The following is a 23,608-nucleotide window of genomic DNA, read 5'->3' as shown; positions in this document are numbered from 1 at the left end:
CGAGACTCTCACGCGGCCTCGCTGTCAAGCAAAAAGCGCGAGCGGTGCAGTTTCAGCGGAGCCGCGAGGACGCCAGGGCGCGCGTCTCCGCACCACGTGCGCAGGAAGATATAGTACGTTTCCTCATTCCTGCTGCTCGGGGGTAACTCTTTGGAGCATCTTAAGTACCCTCTCTCACCGTGACGAGACGCTTACCCACCGCACCGGTCATCCAGCACCTCTCCTCGCCTGGGCCGCGTCTGCAGATCGCAATGTGGGAAAGCAGAAGTGAAAAACATCCGTCAGTCAAACAACTTCGCACAAAAACTTGAGAGCTGTGATAGCCAATCCGGGGAAAAAGATACTGATGGAAAAGATGTCATTCGGCATAAACCTCTCGGTTTGTGATTCTACCTGTCTGTCTCAAAAAGTCATAGTCAGTTTTGAGTGTGTGCCTGAGTGAAGGTCAAATCCAACTAGAGCCAGTTAGATTTCTTTGTTTGTGATGGCCAGAAATCAACATATACCGGAGTTATACTATAAACCAATCGTTTGTTTATGTATATAAATGTCCATATGACATAAAAATTTTAATAAACGTTGATTCTGATTTTAGTAAAGCTAAATGCACACAATTGGTGGAGAAAAAAATAAACACACAAACAATATATTTATGTAGGCTATGCAATAATTTTTAAATAGTCTGTAGAAAGGTAGTTACAGCGTCCTTTGGAACAAACCAGCTTCCGGTCACACTTAAAACCTCCTTTACTCCACCATAGAGACATGGCTGCTCCAAGTGTCTAAATGGCTTGGACTTTCATTGTAACTCAGAAATGGTATGAAAGCTTCCAAGCCTGGTTTTTTGAGGGCTGCCAGGACTCTGGAATTGTACGCTACACTGGAAACACACTGCAGAGTCCAACTTGTCTGCAGCGACTCACATAGTCACACAAACTCCTGACTCATATTGTGCAAGTGGTATTTTTTCTATGACATTCTGCTATGGATTAGAGTCAAATTAAAAATAAAGCTGAAAAACACACATTCCATATAAGTATATGAGCTATGAAGTTAAGTGTTCTAGCTTAGTGGGGTTGCGCTCGATAACCGATTTAAACGCTTGGTGTCGCTGTCGTCGTGTTCAACAGGACGAGCCGTCCAATTTTATCCAAACAAAAATCAAAAGAGGTGCTTAACTTAGGCTCTCATTGCACGTGAGGAAAACAATTTGTGTGTGGGAGGGAGAGAGTACTCTAAGGGGGAGTAGAAAGGAGAAAATGCGCAAGTACAACCAGCAACGTGAAGAGAATTTTACAAGAAAGAGAAAAGGCAGCAAAGGGGAATCCTAAGGAGGAACAACCAAATACGGCCAATACACCAGACATGAATCCGAGGTGGGTTCGCGAATTTGGGAAGCGTATGAGATGTCGTAAGTGAATATTTCCACAGCGTCCGTGTGCACTTGGAACGGGTCGCGGGGCTGCTATTGAACATGCGCTGTGATAGCCCATAATAATTTATTTATTTTTGAGACTATTGGGTATGTCATCTGGCTCGTTTACACGGGATTTTAGCGCCTGGGGAAGCAGTCTCCTAACCCTTCTTGATACTATAGCAGAAACCTCCTACTTCACACTTGCACTGAGGGACAACTTGGATTCATTTCTTTTCAGTTAAAACATTTTCGTACTTTGACGTTGTACGCAGAATTAAGAATCAATGTGAAATTCAAAACTAGAGAGACAGAAACATAATTTAGAGCAGGCGGTTGTTTTTGCTGCTAATGCAGTAATGCTGTTATTCCATTATCCTTTTTTCAGATTGTCCGTTTTTTATAAATATAAGCACATTTATTTCGTATGAAAAACAGAGAGGCTTGAATAACAGGGTATTTAGAGCATTTACTTCTTGAAGAGTTTATGGCATACCTTGTACTTTTTTTAACTCTCTTTTAGGAAATTAAGATGTTTGCCAAGAATTTAATGATGAGAAAACTGGGACCAGCAGCTGGCCTTTCCATCATCTGGCATAAACGGTTGACAGGACACGTGCCTATAGGATAAACTGTGTTTAGAACAATTAAAGCGAGTATTTGCATGGATTTCATTAATTCTAAATTCAGTGAACTTCTCAGTAGGTACTATGTTAAAACACCACAACGAACAGCAGAAATACATTTTATCAGAGAAGGTGTCTTATTTGCGTTATAGCAGAAGGAAAAATAATTCCTTCCAGAAGTCCTGCCATAATGAAAATGGCTGAATGAGACAGATATTATGTCGTTTCCGCCTCTCATACAAACCGTCGTGAACTCTACCTAACATTAAAACAATAAAATGTCAAACGAAACAAAAGAAGAAAAAATAAATTGATCAATGGATAATGTTTCAAGTAACTTACAACTAAGCCACATCCTAATTTTTTTATTGCACCTTAAGTGATCAAAACAGTTCAATGAAAAAGGTGATTGTGAATCAGTAAATAGATCGATTACATTTTATGTATACGGTATTTAGTGTTTGCCGTTTTGACAAAAGTGCAAAAAATCTCGACAGCAAGCCTGTATATGTTCAGCGGTAGGTGTATCAATACTAAATGCCCGACGGATATATTTTCAGGGGATACACAGGCACTTCAAGCGTCACCCTTTCCAGAGCATTGACAGCTGTCGCTCGAACTGATCGGGATTGTGGACATTATGATTAAATATTCTGTGATGCTTCACTATCAACTAACATTTATAACTGTCCCTTGTCGGTTTGCTGTGAATGTGCGGGTCCACTGAAAACGAGATTTTGCCGGATCTGCGGTCTATTCGGTTTTGACCTGAACGTATGTTATAGTCTTGTTGTATGTTATGACGGTCAGTGACAAATATTCTATTTGCGTACTGAATTACCTACATAAATATATTTCTTAGTAGACAAACAGTATCTAAAAGGTCCAAGTGCCGACGTTCCATGACTTACTTGAATTCGTGTACCTTATTTGTCAATGTACTTCTGTGCTAGAATTATAAGTGAAAGATAAAATGGAGACAGATTAAGTCAGTTTTACAAGCTTGAACTGTACATTTAATAGGATATGTTGCACACAAGAGGCTGACCAGACCGCAGTGGTGTTAGTTTGCTTCTAAAGTTATACACACATAACAGCAATGAGTCGTAGATTTAAATGTGTATTTAATTTGCAATGACGCGTTAAAGTTCCCCCGGCATTGTTCTTAAAAATGTCACACTTCAAAAGAAACAGCGAAACAAATTAATACATGTATTTTGGGGTAGCTTAACTTTTTTCGCAAAAAAAAAAAATTCTCTACATCTCCACAATTAAAGCCCCTCTTGCATCCCTGTGATATACAATACGAAGCCTGTCTCTTTAAGACGAAGCCACGATGTGTTGGGAAGTTCAAGTTGGGGTCACATCGAGTTCCTGCCCTCGGTTTTACCTTTTAGTTTTATTATAGACTGACATCACACAGGGCGCTAAAATACTTACGAGGCATAGAAACCCCATTATCATATCCAAGCGCGTTATACCTTCGATACAAAAATAGTTGAGGAAATTACTAAAATAAAAAATAGAAGGAAACTGATGCCGCACTAAGCACGTATTTTATAGGAGGTGGTGAGAAAGAAAGTGAGGGGATTGTGAGAGAGCGCGAGAGAGAGAGAGAAGAAAGAGAGAGGAGGGACAAGAAGGGGAGGAGGGAGCGCGAGTAAAAAGAAATTCATAGCAATTAATAATAAAAAGAGTTGGCAGTAGTGCTTGGAAAACTGGCATGGATTTTGGAGGCTGGCAGTTCAAAGTTGAAACGTCAGAAATGACTCCAGTAGACTGTTGAGATGATCATTAAGGGCGACTTAGAACGGATGGTAGAAGAGTTCGGGCATCCAGGTAACGTGTTAATGCACATATTCAGCGGCTGCTCTTTTGGTTTCAGTGCTTAGGGTTAGATATTCAGACGATATTTTAAGTGTGTCGTAGTTTTTAACGACATTTTGTGGATTTATAAGAGCGTACAAGTATGTTTATGTTTATACCGAAGCCTGTGTCTAATATTATTCAAAAATATATCTTGTCGGTGTCCTTAAGTTAGATGGCATTAGATTTCCTGACTGAACATTTGTTTTCCTGCATGAAATTTCGTATAAATACGTACAATCTGCCTTAAGAGAACTCAATTTAAGCAAAAATAAACTTTCTGTATGTCAATCAAATCCAAATTATAAATAAATAGGCTATGTCACGTTAGAGTGATAAAGTGAAACATAACTGGACTATTCCGCAGAAGCTCCACTAAGGTAAGTTAACATATTTGATTTATGCTGTCAATAAATAGGCTGCTAGCGGGCAGTGATTCGGCTATTGGGGCTTAAAGCAGCAGATAGATAACATCCTGCAGGATGTCGGGACCACGGTACCGTGCGGACTCTGTCCCCGAAGCTGGAGTGATTGATGTGCTCTGTCGACCTAAACATAAGCTCTTCGCGGCACCTTCGGGTGTAATCAAGCGGCCGTCTGCTCATCGCGATTAAACGCGTGTTGCCGGCGATTTTTTTTTATTTTACGCAACGCATAAACTGATGAATCACGATCTCTTCGTTAAGCCTAAACCGACTGAAGTATAGCCTACATGTTAAACTGCAAGGCTTCGCGAGTAGTTAGGGGAAACCAAATCTAAACTTTTAATTCAAATTGTAAGTTAATGTATTGGAATGTTAAATCACCACAAAGCTGTTTGTGGACTTTGATGTACAAGAGTGTTTCATGCTGAATACCACGTAATACCAAACAATGTGAAAAGGCAGATTGACGCTGTCAGCATGCAGGTAACTTTTATTTGGTTTGACATTTGACTTGGCCTGATCGCAAGGACGGGGAAAGCTGAGTTTCGGCATAAACCGCAATAACAAAAAAACTCCTTGACTTAACATAAAAGATGGACTGCTTCATACAGTGGGCCTACTGCATACCACCTATGTATCTGGAATACTCCATAACACTTCTGCGCAGCGCAGAAGAATATGTTTCGATGTTGCACTTATTTAGGCCTAGTTGACAAAACAAATGATGATAATAAGCATTTCTACCCAAATAATTTCACGATTTTATAAACCTTTTTTCCGAGGAGATTAAAGGGCAGTTTTGCTACTACAGCTGCTGTCAGTCATTGTCCGAAGGTCAGGGCAGATCTGCGGTCGGAAGTGTCATTATATCGTGTAGCATCGGTTGTGCATGAAAGTCTTATAATAAAATATTTTTTGTGACATGCAGGTAAAGTTCTGAAAATAAACGCTATACCTTGCCAAATAACCGATTGATGCCTAAGTTGTGCCTCAGGCAAAGACATCCTAGCCATAGGGACGAGTTAATACGAAATATCCTCAGCAATAAAACGGCAGCATTGTTACGTACATTACGATAAATTTACGTGAGCCCAGTGCTTGAAGCCGTGTTAAGAGTATTAGGGACTTAACAGGTGGGAACATATGACAGCAATAATGTGAATTAGGGCCGTCTTTGGACAGCTGGAGGTTCTATCTGAGGCGATGACTTCTGTGCACTATTCCTCACCGTCGGATTTATGAATGGAAATCTGGGCGTACAGATGTGAAAAGATGGAGAGGGGATCGCTGCTGCTCGCCGTTCGACTGTGTGCGGTTTAGAGATATAGCATCGAATGCGGCCGGAAAAGTGTCGTTTCGGATACTAGCAGAATAACATAACCATACACACACGGGATTGAACGCTGGTCAATCCCGCGTATTTTACAGACCCAAAGAATACATTTGTCGCATTTTGTAACAACTAATTTTACCCTGAACTAAAAAGTTTGTTTACAACGTGAGGGAAAGAAAAACGGTCGGCTGGCATTTCTGTTCAACTTAGATACAGTGCGAAAATTCCGCTAATCGCCCAGACTTGTAATACACACGAGGCCTTTCTCCCTCCTTTTTAGAAGCTCGAGTGGTTTTCATTAAAAAGGGTTTCATGCTCAGCTGCGTTTCTATATCCCATTCACAAAAGTAGTCAATGTAGGGCTACTTAAAAGACAGCGACGCGGCCAGCACGGATGTACACGCGGGGCAAGTTTCTCAGTTTTCCGTCTATGAAACATATGGCTGGGGTACGCCCCTAAATAAAATCACAACAGCGATGTTTATAGACTCAAGATAAATATTTGTTAAATTTGCGTCCACACGCGTTCTTCATTATGCACTCGGCCGTTTTGTTGGGGTCTGAAATTCCTCTTTACAAATTAGACACTTACATTGTATGATAGGCAAACAATTGTAGGTATTTTAAAATATTTTTAAATACTACATATTATTTTTCATAACATATTTTTATGGTTAAGGAACCGTCAAAACCTCCTCAGTAAATAGTAACCTTAAAAAACATTAATATTTACTGTAATATTTAGGCTACTTATATCAAGAGCAAAAAGGAAACCATGCATTTATGCATTTACTGTTTATGCTGTGTATCTCACATTCCATTCACGACGGGATAAACTGAGGTCGGTCAATAGGACAGACTGGAGGAAGTCTGAAGGAAGTACTTTACTTAATGCAGACCCCACTTTGTAAAACCTCCGTCACCCCTAAACCTGCGAAATGACAACGCAGACAAAACACAGGGATACCGAGCACCAGACTGTCTCAAATACGACTGCCGCACTGTCTCAAAAGAAACCTTTTTGATACCAAATATAGCAAATGCGTATGCGCAGACACAGCGTGTACCTCCTTCAAAATTATTCGGCAACTTAACGGAGAGAAGTTTATGTCTTTGTATTTCTAAAATAAATGTATATACGTGTTTACATTTTGCAATTAAACGGCTTTTACTGAGGGATTATGTGGCTTGTTATCAGTTGTAAAAGATACCCTGTTGTCTTAACTATTTTGTCAGTGAGCTGCTCCAAGTTTAAGCGCACTGATATGCGTCAGATTATTTACACGTTGCATCGTTTTTATGTACAGAACCAGTGCGTATCTAATAAAACTTCAAAGAGGCTAATGAAATGAAACAATGTTTGCATCTTAATATCAGACCGGTATATGGGATTAGCATGAAGTAATTAGCGTTTGGCCCAAGATTATCTTAAAACGTTTATATGAGTGAGTGTGTGTGTGTGTTAACATTTCCTTAATGATGTGTAAAGCGTACTTAATTCTAAACCAGCTAAACAACTATAAACCAGTAACTTGCCCAGTACAAGTCACCCATCCGCCGTCAGTTTTGTGAGATCAGTCAGCATGTCACGGCACACGATGTAATAAATTTAAGATGTAAAAATTCGTAACCATCGTGAAGCGCTCTGTTTGAAATACGCTGAAGTAGTCGGTGTCACACAAAGTGTTTATGTAAATGTATATTTATCTTAAGTTTCAAGATATACGTAGAACCGATTTTATCAGGCGTCATGCAAAGTCGCAGTCACACCCAGGAAGATGTAGGCCTAACTTGTGTGGCCCACGTATGATGCTCAAACAAAGGAGTTTAAATAAGATGATTTTCCTTCTCAGTTACTTTACATTTGGAGAGAGATGCATGCAGCACCATGCGCAGCAGTCAAACAGCCAAGCAAGCAGGGCGAAATTACTATTTCGAGAAAAAAATAGTCCATGTATTGTGCAAATAGTGTAACGTAAAGGCAATCGATTGGACAGGTGCAAAGATGTAAAGATGCTTTAATTTCCGCCAACTGTCAACACACCCAATAAATGCTGAGATGAAACTTGAGCAGAAGAGATTAAAGAACTGCGACAGCCCTAAAGGAGAAGGATAAGAGTGACGCTAACACGTTCCTTCCCCACTGACAGACTCGTTGAGCCTCGTTATATGTCACTGTCCTGATTCTCATTTTTACTTTCTCGACATTATGTATTTTACGCTTCGAGGTGGAATTAAACACTTTTTAAGGTCGTACATAATTATCAATTTTTTTTAGTTACAAAGTATTTTCACATTAACGCGTATTTCTACATAAAACGTACCGCATCATCAATTCATTAAAAATTCTATATTTAACGTTCACTTAATTACACGAATCTCTATGAATGTTAAAACCATACCGACGCGGGAAGTCTCTTAGGAAGTGGAAAAAACCATGAAATCCAAACCGAGCCAGCGTCTATAATCTTTTATATTATTTGTGCTTAATCCAGGTGTTCGGTCACTCCACCTGCATCTCACTGCAGCCGGGACACGCTGTAAAACCGCCTTTTCCAAACACCTGTGCATATGCCGGGGGACGACACAAAAACCATCCGCAAAAATCTTTATGACGGTGACATTTTTTCCCATATGGGAGTTTAATCCCAAGTGGCCTAAATGTCGCCCCCTTCTCCTCTCATTCTCCGGCTGGGTAGGAGAATTCAATCTGTGACCAGCCATGCCGCAGTTACATTTTTCTGGTCGTTTGGAAGCGAGGACCCCATGTATGGTTTCTGCACCAGACGAGGGTTTCTCAGTAACAGTTCAGTTAGCATATTTAATATGTCGCTGTTCTTTCTGAGCCGTGTTTAATTCTCCTGTCTTTTTTCGTATTTATGTCCTTGAATCCACAGTTCATTTTTGGGGCCTGTATTTTTAAACGAAAGTTAAGTTCAGATTGAAGTCAAGCTTAACCGTGATCCATACACCTAGATGCTGCAACTGGGACCGAGGCGTTCCCCCAGTTTTTACCAGTCAGTTTGGGAATTTGTTACAGTGCGGTTCAAGGCGGATCACAGTGGCATCAAACCAGCCTTATTACTGGCCTTTCCCTATAACAAGACTATGGGTTATAAACAAGCAAACAATTTAACGACACGAATACCATCCGATAACCTAAAGCCTCTTTTAGAGCTCCTTGCTGTTCAATTGCACACGCTGAAGATGAGTTTTGATTTATAGACAAGCTCCTGCGCCGCATACTGCTTGATTTACTGCGCAGGTGGGTGTGTTGCTTCATGCAGCGTTCACTAGGTGTTTGCCGGCGTGTATCTGGATATTTGCAGACGGGCATGCTCTGGACGTGTTTGAACATAAAATTAAATATGAGTCCCCATAACTGGCCATTGCCCCGCGTGCTGTTACTGCTAACACAAATCATGCATCGTTTGCACGGACTATTAAACCCGCCCCAAAAAAGGGAAAAGCACCTTGACAGGACCGAGGACAGTGCAGACCTTGGCAGTAGGCAGCTCGCGACATTCCGCTTTGTTACACGCGGACCAATCGCAGGTCTTTCTTAGGGACATGTAGAATATAAAATCTATGCAAAACAAACCAGGATTGCCTGACATATGGAGGATTACTGAACGGAATTTGATTTTTATTTTAGTTATTTAAGTAATCGCTTTTATCCAAAGCACCTTTTGCGCGTACAGATTTTTACATATATATCTGGTTACCCAGGCTGCACAGTAGTAGTACAGCCTCCCCATAAATCTTTTGGTTGCAAGTCCTGTTCCTTTAGCACTATGCTGCCTGTTGCTTCATTATTTAGCCGATTTGCGCGTTTGACAACGTTAAGCAAACCTTAGATTTCAAGGCGTATTACGGAAGTACTTCGTGTTGTATAGTGTGTAGCAGTAAATTATTGTCTGGACATGCTGCCACCACTGTTTAAAATGTAAATCTTGTTTACGAGAAGTGAATATACACAATTTACCTATAAATAGTTTTTAGACGGGCTACCTAGTCCTTCTAACCAATAAAACCCCCGACTTATTCGCGCTCTGAAAATGCGTAGAATGTCCCTGGTTTGATTTACATTTGGTACATTCATAAATTCTCCCTACATGTGAACCCGAAAGAGCCGAATGTCAAACGTGATTTCAGCTGTGTCGTTTTTTTGCGTCTGGGTCGTTCATACTATAGCGGAACGCCCATGCTTCATCTTCCCTTTAAATGCGTGCGATTCTACTGGTGTCCTTTTCGCGTGCCGTTCAGCACACTGGGCGTGTGGGCATGTTAACGACAACACGGCGGATTACTGCCGTACGAATCAGCAGTAATCTATTCTCTTCAATGTAAAACTGAGCTTTTGCCCTTATGCAGACAATCACATCGATAGTTTCTTAATCGTTCCAGGAAACACACTATTAGGACTTATGCCTGCCATCCTTTTGCTCACTTACAAGCCGTTTGAAATCCTGTAACACTTAAAGTGCTGTTTGTGTATGAGGCTGGAATGCTATAGTCTACCAGGCCTCTGCAGAAACAGCAGGTTGAAAGCGACCTTGCGGGAATGGACAGGTTTGTCTTGTGCGTATGGTGGCATGACTCACCAATGGTTATTCGCCTGCTGCAGGTGGAGGTTTGAAGACGATGCTGGATGCCATGGAAGCCCCCAGTCATGCTAGACACCTCCTCCTGCAGCTCAACACGCAGCGCACCAAAGGCTTCCTCTGCGACGTCATCATCGTGGTGCAGAACGCCCTCTTCCGCGCCCACAAGAACATCCTGGCCGCCAGCAGCCTCTACCTGAAGTCCCTGGTCGTCCACGACAACCTCATCAACCTGGACCACGAGATGGTGAGCCCGGGGGTCTTCCGGGTCATCCTGGACTACATCTACACGGGCCGGCTGGGGGAGGCCGAGCCAGGACCAGGGGCGGGCCCAGAGCCCAGCCTAGCGGCGGTGCTGGCTGCAGCTAGCTACCTGCAGCTGCTGGACTTGGTGGCACTATGCAAAAAGAGGCTGAAGCGGACAGGCAAGTACCACCCGCGACCCGACCTGCTGCCCTATGAGAAGATGGGCCCCAGCCGAGAGGCGCGCTTCCGCTCCGCCACCCCAGTCATCCAGGCCTGCATCCCCGGGGGCGTGGCTGGCAGCCACCCCTCACGAGCAGCACCAGGGGACCCACTGGCCACTCATGTGGGGGAGCTGTATGCCCCTGCTACCTCTCAGGGCTCCCTGGCCTACTCGGGCCCACCTTCAATTCTGGCGCTGCCCTTGGGTCTGCGTCCCCCCCGGCCAGAGAGGGGCTGCTCCCCCGACTATGGCTTGGACCTTTCCAAGAAGAGCCCCACCCCTCAAGCCCAGCAGGTAGCTGCACACATCCCTCACTCAGCCCTGCGGCGCGATGATGCCCGGGGGGGCGAGCTAAGTGGGCATAACAGCCCCAGTGGCATCAACGAGGATGACTACCCCACAAATGGAGACCCAGCCTTCCAGATCAGGTTGGAGCCGGGCGACACCACGGGTGACCTGCGCGACCTGGCGTCACCCTCCTACCCCCACCTCAGCCAGCCATTCGGCCCCCACCTACCCACTCTGCAGCGCTCCCTCTCACGCGGCAGCGAGTCCTACTTCTGCCCTACCACTCTCGAAAGCTGGGTGAAGCGTGAGCCTCCGGTTTTCGGGGTCGAGGATGAGGAGGAGGGTGACGACGAAGAGGAAGACTCCAGCGGGGGGGCGGAGCTCCGAAACCGCCGCAAGACCGTCGAGGACAAGCTAGGCGTCGATGATAAGAGTGGCACAGCCAGCGAGGAGTCAGGCAGCAGTGAGGGCCACCCATCTCCCCCCGGGGTCCTGGAGCGCTTCCACCCAGCATATGAGCCCGAGAGCTTCGGGGACAACCTGTATGTGTGCATCCCGTGTGACAAGGGCTTCCCCAGCTCCGAGCAGCTCAACGCCCACGTGGAGACGCACAATGAGGAGGATCTGAGTGGAGAGCCGGCCAGCAGCAACGGCAGCGGCGGAGGAGGAAACATCAACAGCAACAATGGCAGTGGGTGTCTGCCATACCCAGAGGGCAAGAGCTGCTCGAGCCTGCCCGCTCTGGGGGAGACCATGCGGCCGTACCGCTGCTCCTCCTGCGAGAAGTCGTACAAGGACCCGGCGACGCTGCGGCAGCACGAGAAGACGCACTGGCTGACGCGGCCGTACCCCTGCAGCATCTGTGGGAAGAAGTTCACGCAGCGCGGCACCATGACGCGCCACATGCGCAGCCACCTGGGCCTCAAGCCGTTCGCCTGCGACGCCTGCGGCATGCGCTTCACGCGGCAGTACCGCCTGACGGAGCACATGCGCATCCACTCCGGCGAGAAGCCCTACGAGTGCCAGGTGTGCGGCGGCAAGTTTGCCCAGCAGCGCAATCTCATCAGCCACATGAAGATGCACGGCGTGGGCGTGGGCATGGGCGGCGCCGCTGACGGCAAGCTGAAGGTGGACTTCGGCGACGGCCTCTTCCCGCTGGGCCTGAAGCCAGAGGCCATGGAGGGCCTCTTCCCGCTGTCCAAGCTGGCCGCCCAACACCTGGGGCTTACCCACGACAAGATGGACGCCCTGGGCCAGACGCTGTCCCTGCAGCCGCAGCAGCTGGCCCCCGATCTGCGCACCATTGACCGCTACTCCCCCAGCTAAAGCCCGCTGCACCATGAGGCCAGAGTTGCCGTGGCGATGAATTCTGACCTCTGGGTCACCACACAGCCCGCAAGACTTAAGAGGCCTAAATGTAAAACACACAACCAAGCCATGCAGACCTCTAAAAAAGTGCCTTTTAAAGGGATATTGTGCTAATTTATATTCTTTTTTTTTTACCTAAGGATTCACACAATACAGTGTTTGATTTTAAAAAGTACTATTTTAGCTGTCGAGCCAAAACCGAATAGATTTTTTTTTTCTATTTAACGTTCAGAATCCAAAGACCATGGGTATAAATAGCATATATGCATGGCAGCCGTGCCCTGGGTATGCAGCAATGCAAGTATTATGAAAGGACGGAAAAAGGCAGAGGGAAGGAGGAACCTGAACATGGGGGAATAATGGCAGCCGATGGGAGTCTGCAGCAGATGTAAACCTGATGGATTGTCAGATATTCCCTGTGAAAGTGGCTCTGCAGCTCTGCGGTTTCCGGCCCAGCCTTTGGACCCTGCTGGAGATGGCTCACCCCAGCCGTTCGTTCAAGTGGCCTTCCTCCTCTGCGTTTCCTTCCAGACTGGGCATGTTTGTGGAGCAGAGGCTTGAATGTAAGGGCAGTAATTAGCACCCACTCATTCCTCCTATAGGTCTCCACGGCATTAGCATGAGATGCTAAGGGCTATTTATTGTCACTATTGAATACAGTTATGCCCACGTGCCTTTGTACCGTCAGTAGGAAGAGTAGCAATCCTTCATGAAAGCCTTTGCCAAGCGGGATGCTTTACCCCTGAGGTCAGTGTGAGGGCCACACAGAGAGCTGAATCTGCCTTTAGGGGGCGCTGCACTGGGGTGGGCTTCCTCAAAATGCCATAAGGCAGAGACAGGGCCCAAACTGTTCTGTGCAGTGCTGATACAGGCAGGGCTTCTGACTGTGGGTGCTAATCGGTGCCCCCCCTCCCCCGTCTTTGAGGGCCTGCTAGTTGGACAGCACAGCTGGCCCAGAGCAGCGCTAATTCCCCGTGAAATCCCACACCCTGCCCAGCGGCTTGTGTCCACTGCTGGCCTCCGTCCTCATTTCACGGGCCAAATGCCTCCCACGTGCTGCTTTGGCTCGAAACGCAACACACACCCACGACCATCCTCCGTCTATTCTCCCCAACACACACACTCGACCATCCTCCGTCTGTTCTCCCCAACACACACACTCGACCATCCTCCGTCCATTCTCCCCAACACACACACAAACGCGACCCTCCTCCGTCTATTCTCCCCAACACACATGCGACCCTCCTCCATCTATTCTCCCCAACACACACACACACACGCGACCCTCCTCCGTCTATTCTCCCCAACACACACACGCGACCCTCCTCCGTCTATTCTCCCCAACACACACGCGACCCTCCTCCGTCTATTCTCCCCAACACACACACTCGACCATCCTCTGTCTATTCTCCCCAACACACACGTGAACCTCCTCTGTCTATTCTTCCCAACACACGTGTAATTAAATACCAGTAGGCACTCACAACATGACAACACCCCTCTCCCCAAACCCTGCGCTGTAAACCACATGGACACCCTTCAGCTTCATGACCAGTGCAGGGGTTTCTGCGCTTAGCGTGTGCTTACTGATGTATTAATAGCTATGACGTGGTGGTGCGTCACCAAGGAGCCTTATGGTTGACCTCCGGGGCACCGCCCAATCGCGTGGCTTTGCCATGAACCACACAGGCAGCACTTAACGGCTGGTGAGCAGGTTAATGGTCCCGACTAGGTCTGCCTAGGGTGGAGCCCTTCACGGTTATGGATAACTTCAGCGATGCCCTGAACTCAGCAATCAGGACCTCTGACACTGTACCTCATCGCAAGAGAAGCAGGAGCTGCTGAAGGCTTGTCTTAAATCAGACTGTCTAACCACTAGAGACCAATCCAGCCTTATGGGCGAATGTGAAGCGAGAAGCTCTGCATGCCTGTGACACATGTACTGTAGCAGCTGCCCTGGCGGGAGGGAGAACACGCGTGTACCACATCTACCTTTGACGACTTGCGATTTCTGTGGTATATCAGTGAATCAAGGCTTTTTTCCTTTTCCTTCCCTCCAGACAAAACACTTCTTTATTCGAGCCAAGGCGAAGTGAATGGGGAGCCTGGCTCAAGGTGGAGTATCAGGGACATGAAGCTCCATGGCAACACAGACAGACAGACAGACAGAAACACACACATACAGACACAGACAGACACACACACAGACAGACAGACAGAAACACACACATACAGACACAGACAGACAGACAGAAACACACACAGACAGAAACACACACAGACAAAGAGACAGAAACACACACATACAGAGAGACAGACAGAAATAGACAGACAGACACAGACAGACAGAAACACACACACACACAGACACAGACAGACAGAAACACAGACAGACAGAAACACAGACAGACACAGACATAAACACACACACACATACAGATATACAGAGACAGACAGACACACACACATGCAGACATACACACGCACAGACACCCCTTCTGCTTACACGTGGGATGATGGCTGTCTGTCTCTCACATCTGTTCAATCACGAGGCTTTTCCAGAGACCACATTGACCAGTCATGCCCCACCCCCCGATTAATCAACAGGGACCAGATAGATCTCCAGACTTCCCAGTGATTCCAGTGCTTCCAAAACCATGCCAGGGAACAAGCAGCCATCAGCCCAGACTTCCGCAAACATCCGCCAGCCAGGCTGGGCATGTAGGGAATTTTATTGTGCTTGTGTCAAAGGAAGCAACTGTGTACCCATCCTGACTGAATCCTGTGGATATTTCTTTTGTGATTATTATGTTTAAAATGTGTGTTTGAAGAGTTGCTAATGATTTTATCTGATTGTTTAGCTTTAATGCAGTATTTACACTTCTGTGACACTCTTTTATCAGACCTATGCAATTTCTAAGACAATCGAGGTCCTCCAAAACAATCCCTTATATTTCCCCTTAAATGCTTTATAAAGTACTTTTCGATAACCTCTGTTTTGTACCTTACCATCATACCAGTGTTGAGCCTGAGGTATTTACCTGTCTGTCCGTGGACAGAATTGCACAGTAATATCTTAGCTGTAGTATTGTGTATATGTTCTTGTTTGTTAAAGAACAACATGTAATCTGCCAGTTCGACTTTGCCAAAGAAACAACCAACCACTGAATTAATTTTGTAAAACTTAAACACAGATGAAAGGGGGGGTAGGTTGGGGCATGACCTTTACATGACCTATGGGCGGGGAGGCGTCCTTACAACAGATGCATGTTTTAAAAATGGAAACAGAAAGACAGATAGGGCTAGGACAGGGATGTATGACAATACCAAAAAAAGGACCAAAATTCGGGGACTAGCTGCTTGCAAACAAATTCGGACGAGCGCACAGACGACTAGCGGGCCGCGACAGCTGCAGAGTGAGACGTTGCTATTAGCGGCGGCGTACGGTTAGCAGACAGGTTTTGAACTTCACAGAGATGGGGAGGAGGGGAGGGTTAGCTGTCCAGGATGACCAGAGCGAATGTTCCGATGCCCCCCCAACCCCCCGTGTGTGTGATGTTAGCAGCGGGCGCCTGCGTAAGATAACCTGCGTGCTGACAGGCTTGGCCAGAGTCAAGGGCCCGCGCATGACAGAGACACAGAGTGCAAGCCAGCGGGGGTCTTCGTTATGGAGGAGGGGGCCTGCGCGGCAGTCAGAGCCACCATAGGTGTCCGTGGGGGCAAAGTCAGAGAAGCAGCAGGAGACGTGGAGCAAGCTGAAGGCATGTCTGAGTGAGGGGGGGAGAAGAGGCTGGCGGGACGGCTGCCCTGCCCCCCACCTTCTCCTGGCCTCACGCCGCCCCCCCCCCCCCCGTCAGACGAAACACTGGGAGAAAAACAGGGAGCTAACATTTCCATGGCTGCTGCACAAGCTGCTCGGGGGGGGCGAGGAAAAGCAGAGTTCTGGGTTAGGTTAGGGTTTGGGTTAGCCAAGACTTCTGGGATGTGTGGGTGCAGTGTGTGTGTGTGGGAGCGGGTTAGTGGGTTTGCAGATTGGCTCGGTCAAATCTCAGGGCAGGAAGTTCTGTGTGTTCCTCCTCCAAATTCGGGCGGGAGGGGGTCATTATGGAGGGAGTCACTGGGCGGACCAGAGGCATCGTCTAACAATAGAGGGGCCGCCTGACCCCTGGGGCCTCCGTTGGGCTGAGGAAAAGCACACTGCCTGTCTTTTACTCGCCTGCTTTCCTTCCTCTTCCTCTCCTGCTGCAGAAAGCGCAGCCGTGTCTCCGAAGCTGCCCACTGGTGACCCCACTGCAGCCCCATAAGGGCATATAAACCCAGGCCAGAGTCATACTGGTGTGGGAGACTGCGGGGCGCTGATGCAAAATCAAACTGACAGATGCACTCTGAGGGGTGGGGAAGGGCAGCCCACACAGCAATGTGGGGCTTGTGGTAGGTGGGCGGAGCCTCCATCTGCAAGCAAAGTGAATGGCAGGCCAGGCATCCCCAAAGGGTGTCAGTCTGGCACTGTGACTGAGCATGGGGGGGTGTAGTGGCATGGGATGTGTGGTCTCAGTCAGAGCCCCCGTTTTCCACCAAAACGCACCTGGGTGTGTTGCTTTCCCATTGTCCAGCAAAGGAGGGGGTGGGGGTGGACTCTATATTACATCCAGATGCATCGATTGGAAAACCACACCATTCTGGGAGGGTGGGGGCACAAACTGTGGCATTCACACCGCTAGCCAGCGCTTGCACCTAATCCTCACTCTGCAGTCCGCTTCCTCCCTGGGACCCCCCCACCCCCGCACTCACTCTGGCCCACAATCTCTACTCCCTCCCCAGCCGGCCCACTAACCCCACCTCCCGTTTCGAGGTCCCCTCCAGCTGTTTCTCATCCTGAAGAAGACAGTTGTCAAAATGTTTATGTGAACAACCGCTCTCTCTTCTTTAACGCCCCGATCGAATTCCCCGAACTTCCACGGCAAAATGTCAAAATATCCCCAGGACGAGATGGTCCAGCGCACAGGGCATCGTCACTTTTCCAGAAAAAACTACGGGACAGAGGGGACTTGAAAGCTTAAATTTTAAAGATGCAAAAAAAAAAATTCTATGATGAATTGAAAGGAGAAAGGACAGAGGCAGGCAGAAGGGAACGACTGAAAATGCGTTTGTGAAGCTGAACATGAAGGATGGACGTAGGGACAGACGGAGACAGAATGGCCAAAAGTGTATGGACAGGAGGGAGGGGAGCACAGACTCTGGGGTGGGCAGTGAGGAGATACTGATCACCTGATAAGCACAAACTTTCGAGGTGGGGCTCACTAAATAAGCTGTCAGTGTTGCATTCTGATTAAGGTCAAACCTTCTGCTCACTTTTATAAAAACCATTAAGTTTAAACATCACTTCCTCTTGTTTTTTTAGTTTAAAAAATACTTAAAATGCAATACACATGAAAGCAAGCAGTATTCTACATTACATTGTGTTCATATGGTCTTTTTTGCTTTAATGAAATGAATGTATTTATTGCATGTCGAAATGTTTTATATTTCAATTTTTGTAGAAATTTCAACAGTGGGTTATTCTGATTTCTATGTCATATTGAATAATGCTGAAGGGCTTTTTTGTTATAAAGGCCACAGTGAACGTGTTACACGATTGTCAGTTTCTATATTCCAAGTCAATTTGGCAATAAAATGAACTACAGAAATTATAAATCTATTTCTCATTTAAATTTTCATTTTACCTCATCAGTAGCGCTTTAGCAACTCGCCACCATCATTTTACAGTTCAGAGCTCATCCCAGTCAGAGACAGATGCTAAGGGATCCAAAGTGGCCATTTAACTGTTCCACGATTCTTTAATCCTGCTTTTTGAGACCAAAGCCCTTGGTCTGCCCCACAGTGACACTGTCACCACAGCTAAGGGTCTGAGTGGGACACAGGAGACACAAAAAGGTCAGTCTAACTCTGCAGCCATTGATGACCACACGGCCTGAACACCCAGCCACATACGGATCTGTAAATCCGTAAGCTCTGTGCATCTCCTACTTTTAACCTAAGACAGCACTTAAGTGACAGTGAAATTTGTTAGAGTGGAGAAAGTTGGAGGACAGACCTGTGAGTGGTACGGCGGTGACAGCTGGCCTGCCGTAGATGTCCGGGGCCTCGCCCATCATTGCGTTCCAGTGCCGCCCCACTCGTTTAGATGGGGCTCAGAACACGGCAAACAGCTGAACGGGCAGGGGGGTGGGGGGGGGTGGGGGGGATGCTGGGCTGTGCCACACACGGCGTCCTGGGGACGGACAGCCTTCACTGCAGGCACTCACAGACCTTACTGGGCTCTGCTGCGCTCCCAGGCACAGTGGCCAGCTTTGGAATGAGTACGATGGAAGAGAAAGGGGAAAAAAAACAGACAGGAGAGGTTCGTCTTCAAAGCAGCCGTTTATTAAGGGTAAAGAGCGAACATGCAGAGTGTGCCTTGTCAAACCCTGTCACATGGTGACATTTTCCTGTCACTGTACACCGCACAGCCTCTGCGTCCCCCCCACACGTGCACAAACTCAAGCACAATGACTAATACAGCGCACTGAACTGCAGAAAATTTACAGAAGGTTAAAACACAGACCTCCAGCTTCATGCGACAGGAACTTTGATCGCACTTGCAGGACCCCGTGTCGCTGTCCCTTGCGCAGGTGGGACAGTGTGTCATTGTCCCTGCACAGGCAGGACACTACATTGCTGTCCCTGCGCAGGTGGGACAGTGTGTTGCCGTCTCTGCGCAGATGGAACGCCGCGTTGCTATCTCTGTGCAGGCAAGACAGTGTGTCACTGTCTCTGTACAAGCGCAACCACCTCTGGGCCTGTCATCAGAGCTTCACATCCGACATTTAATCCCCAGAAGGTGTTCAGATCGCGTTCGGAGGCGAGATGACACAATGTCACGTAGGAGGTCGCATACCATGATGAAACTAACACGCTCAATTACACATGCAGCTTTGACGCGCGGTACGTGACATCACTGTGGGATGCAATCTGCAAATGAATACACAACATCACACGGGTACCGGTAAGACACAGAACAGAAGTAATGAGTGGAAACAAAAATCAAAAGTTACAGCAACAGCTCATAAAAAAACAGCAACAAGAAAGTATTTAAAAAGTTTTAGTAAGAGCAATAAAACCCAAATTAAAAATAAAACTACTCTTCTAAAGCACTCTGTAAAAGGGCGAAAGTACACAGTGACAGACTCAGCCCTAGGGCGTCACCCCATAGTGCACAGCAGGCCAAGTGCTCGTCATGCTGTGTCACAGGCCACACAGGCTGAGCACAGGTGGCTCCCATGCTGACCGCATTGACCGTGAGGGTCCAAGGTGAGACACAGGGGGACTGGCTTGACGCATGACACGTGCCAAGTGGTGGGACTGTCACTTGTGCCGTTTCTCACACCAGGGCTGATAGGAAGGAAGAGGACAGGCAGATACTGGGCGTGTGAGAGTACCCTCCGAGGCCCAGGCCTCACCAGAGACGCAGATGCTGGCCCGCAAGTCTTGCAAGAAATGCCAAAGGTGTTCAGTGTCAAATGCTGAGGCTTACTTGGTAATGTCAGGGAGCACCAGCTGGGTACTGGCACTGCGCCATTCCAGGGCACAGACACACTCGTCCTCGCTCTGTAGCACGCTCACAGACAGACAGAAACACACACTCACATATATCTATGTAAGCTTCCTGTGTGAACGAAGGTATTCAGTTGCTTTTCCATCACATACATGTGAGTTTGATATCTCAATAGCTGGCCCACAAACACTTAGCCACAGTACACAGATTCACACCCAAGCATTTTCCATGCATGTGATTCTCGCTCTAGCGCATGTTTTCAACATGCATGCAGCTCCGTGTGGGTGTGGCTGCGTGTCTCCAGCTTCCAGTCACCTCCTGTCACCTGTGTGTGAACCCTGTCAAACTGAAGGGTGACTCCAGAGCGCCAATATGGAGCCCAGCATACGGCCTCTGTGAGCGCCACTGCCTGTTCATCACCAGTCCCACATAAATCACACAGACTCATCATCATTGCGCATCACAGGCCTAAAAGCACAACGTCACTCAGCATTAAAGTTATACTATATATACATGGTGAAAATAAAAATGAAAAGCTGTCAAACCACAGAGCCAATGCAGAACTGAAAACAAAGCTGTTGAAAGCTGCCAAAATGGAAATCTGTATCTAGGAGATTGGGGCCTGCTTTGTCCCTCTCCTCTCTCCGGCTTTCTCCGTCACCCCGGTGACTATCATGGGGAGAGGTCTTTCTCAGAGCCAGACCCATACCATCGTCTCCCTGACTCAGCCCGAACCAGTCCTGCTGTGCAGAAACCCAGTAGGCGCCTGGCAGCTCCCACCAGGGCCCCGCCTCCTCTGCCCACCCCTGCCCCCCCTCCCCCCCCCGTCGAGTTGGTTGGTCTCCCTGCCCATGGCTCTGTCCTGAAACCCTGCACACGTGCCCATGTGCACGCTCACCCTCACTGTGGCGAGCAGCAGGCAGAGGCTCCTCAGAGGGGCAGAAAGGAGAAAAAACCAAAGAAAAACAAAAGTAAAAAAAGCTTTAGTGATCTTTAAAAAGGACGGGCGGGGGCGCTTCCCTCGGCGCCCCGCCGAGGTGGACGTCCCCCCTCCTCAGAGGCCGTTTGTTTTCCTCCTTCCTCGACACGGCTCCCTGGCACGTGGCTGCACCGTCATCGGCTCCCCCTGCCGCCGGTTCGCTTCAGCCCACTTTGGCCCACCTGAGGAAGGCAGGGATGTCTCGCACCGGCACGTTGCGGGTCAGGGCCTTGACTCGCAGGTTGCGGTCATCCGTCAGCAGAACCACCTCACGGTGGAGGCGGACAGGCTCATCTGTGGGGGGTCGGGGAGCATAAATGAGACAGGAAGTAGAAGTGAAGAGGTGTGACTGGACACGGGCTTGTCCTGAGAAACACGGTGATGTCATTGGCGGCTCTGTCACGCGAGGTGGCTTTGAGGCAGCGCCCTGCACACCAGCACACACCCTGCACACCAGCACACACCCTGCACACCAGCCTCGGTGCGCCTGCAAGGTGCCACTTCCTGCGACGTGTTTCACACATTTGGGTACCTGCCCCAACACGACCGCCCATCCTGTTCTACTTGGGCTCGCTCGGCCTCACCCCTCCCATACCAGTAACCATGGAAACCCTTATGTGAGGTACAGACAGCAGAGAAGTGCAGGTCGGGGGCCACGGCAGGCGTGTTGTCACCTCGCTGCGTGGGCATGAAGTCCTTGGCCTTGTCTTTGCAGTAGTGAAGGCAGCAGGACAGGATAAGGTCATCGTTGTTTCCCTGTGGGAAGACAGGTGTGCGTTGATGGTTTTGTCTGGCTGGATTTCGGCGCCATAGAGTAGCCACGACCCCCATACCTGCTGGCCGGAGGTGTCCTCGCTGCGGAAGGCGATGGACTCCAGCTGGTTTCCGCGGCTGGTCATCGCCCTCAGGCAGGGCTCCCTCGCCTCAAACCCCCGCTCCAAGAAGCTGACCGCGGCTTTGGCCCTCTCCTGCAGCGCGCGGGCATGCTCCCCGGGCACAGCCCTACCACCACCCCGGTGCTCCTGGCCCCGCGCCAGGCCGTCCAGCTCCGTGATCACTGAGAAAGGTAGGCAGGGGCAGGTTCAAAAGCCAGTGGGAGTTCAGTGTGAGGCGTCACTGTCACTGGGCACGACCGCTACAGCCGTCAAAGAAATGTGGCGGCAAGATGGCAGGAGACAGATAACGATACGACACGGGTGGCTGGGGGAGAGGGGTTAACGTGGGACAGGAGGCGTGTAGATCTCCGAGAGAACGGTAAAGAGGAAAACATTTCTGTGAGCTGTTTTCAAACAAGGGATGAGAGAAATGACAAGTGGGAGGGAGTAGGAGGAGGGGGGCCCTGCGGCTGACCGATGAGTGGCACCACCAGGATGTAGAGGCCGCAGGCCAGCAGACTTTGCAGGCCAGCCAGGTGGTCAATGAAGCCATTGGTGTCGGGAACCAAGAAGAGCGGCCGAATCTCCAGCTCCAGCTGCCGGCAAGTCTGGAGTACAGCCTGGAATACAGAAGAGAAAGAGACATTGTCATACACTGGGACATATTACATCACAGCCTGGAACACTGGCACACGGCACTGCACCCATACATATTACATCACAACTGGGAATATTTACACATGGCACTGCACTTGTACATATTACATCAGAGCTTGGAACACTGGTACACAGCACAGCAATGATACATATTGTATAACAGTCTGGAACACTGGTACACAGCACTGCACTGGTACATATCACAAACTGAAACATTGGCACAGGATTCGGTACAGGTATATATAACATCACTGCCTGGAACACTGGCACATGAAACAGCACTGGTACATATTGTATAACAGCCTGGAACACTGGCACAAGACACAGCACTGGTATATATTACTTTGCCACCTGGATCATCACTACAGCCAGACTAGCAGATGCTCTATACGGCATTGTACACTGAATTCAGAGGCAATGTAGCTATTAAGGAAGTCATGGGTTACAGACCCTTTGTCTGAATGAGCAGCTCTTTCAGGTATTTTAGTCACTGAACACAAATGGCTAAGGAAGTAATGGAACACAAAGGGGGGGGGACTCTATTAATGCTCTGTCGGTCTGGCCTGATTTGGGCGTGCCGCATAGCAAAGAATTTTCAATGAGACTATTGGCACAGTCTGTCGTAAACAGACTGTGAGAGGAGCACCAGCTGAAACCACTCCCCCGCCAAACACGGCTCTCACCCACCCAATGCTTCCTGCGCTACACCAGTCAGGACCTAGGCCCAAGGTGCGTGGGGGCACTGGCAAGTGACCCCCAGCTTAGAGGCCGGACTCCCTCAGCAGCCCAGGTCACACGTGGACGATCCTGAGCGAACCGGACAAGTGGCCGCAGGTGTGTCACCGAGAAAGTGTCAGATGACATAGAAGGGCGGGTACCCCAGGCATGGCTGACAGTGTGTATCTACACTGTGACTGTGTGTGAGCACAGCAGCGTTGCCTGTATCTCCAGCAGACCCTGACCTGGCTTGCTGGCAGAGGCCCCACAGCTTGTGCTGACAGTCACGTCGCGCGGAGAGAGAGGGAAGCTCTGGTGGGGAGGCAAAGAAACGGAGGGAGACTGGAGGAAAGAGGAGGGGTCAGAGCAACAGGGCGATGGGGGGGGCACACGGTG

General features: G+C 48.3%; 2 protein-coding genes across 6 annotated transcripts in view; one reads left to right on the top strand and one right to left on the bottom strand.

Moving 5' to 3' along the window:
• Positions 1-1,156: 1,156 nt before the first annotated feature.
• Positions 1,157-18,084, top strand: hic1 (hypermethylated in cancer 1). 3 transcript variants are annotated; one of them, XM_023804929.2, is made up of 2 exons: positions 1,157-1,376; positions 10,292-18,084. In XM_023804929.2, exon 2 carries the CDS (start codon positions 10,309-10,311, stop codon positions 12,346-12,348), a length of 2,040 nt encoding a protein of 679 aa, XP_023660697.2. In that variant the 5' UTR covers positions 1,157-1,376; positions 10,292-10,308; the 3' UTR covers positions 12,349-18,084. The 3 variants fall into 3 exon arrangements, with proteins under 3 accessions (XP_023660697.2, XP_023660696.2, XP_023660699.2); XM_023804928.2 differs by lacking the exon at positions 1,157-1,376 and adding an exon at positions 3,402-3,879; XM_023804931.2 differs by lacking the exon at positions 1,157-1,376 and adding an exon at positions 3,886-4,286.
• A 711-nt stretch (positions 18,085-18,795) lies between these two features.
• Positions 18,796-23,608, bottom strand: part of smg6 (SMG6 nonsense mediated mRNA decay factor) — a 48,966-nt gene continuing 44,153 nt past the window's right edge. For all 3 annotated transcript variants that reach the window (XM_072701446.1, XM_072701447.1, XM_072701448.1), the window contains exons 16-19: positions 22,314-22,458; positions 21,797-22,020; positions 21,638-21,719; positions 18,796-21,257 (exon numbers count right to left, since the gene is read on the bottom strand). In XM_072701446.1, coding sequence (XP_072557547.1) covers positions 21,127-21,257; positions 21,638-21,719; positions 21,797-22,020; positions 22,314-22,458 — 582 coding nt within the window. In that variant the 3' untranslated portion in view covers positions 18,796-21,126. The remainder of the gene's footprint in view (positions 21,258-21,637; positions 21,720-21,796; positions 22,021-22,313; positions 22,459-23,608) is intronic.

Source organism: Paramormyrops kingsleyae, chromosome 17 (assembly GCF_048594095.1).
Source record: "Paramormyrops kingsleyae isolate MSU_618 chromosome 17, PKINGS_0.4, whole genome shotgun sequence".
NCBI classification, from domain to species: domain Eukaryota; kingdom Metazoa; phylum Chordata; class Actinopteri; order Osteoglossiformes; family Mormyridae; genus Paramormyrops; species Paramormyrops kingsleyae.
Note: the sequence above shows the minus strand (reverse complement) of the source record. Positions and strands in the feature narration are given on the sequence as shown.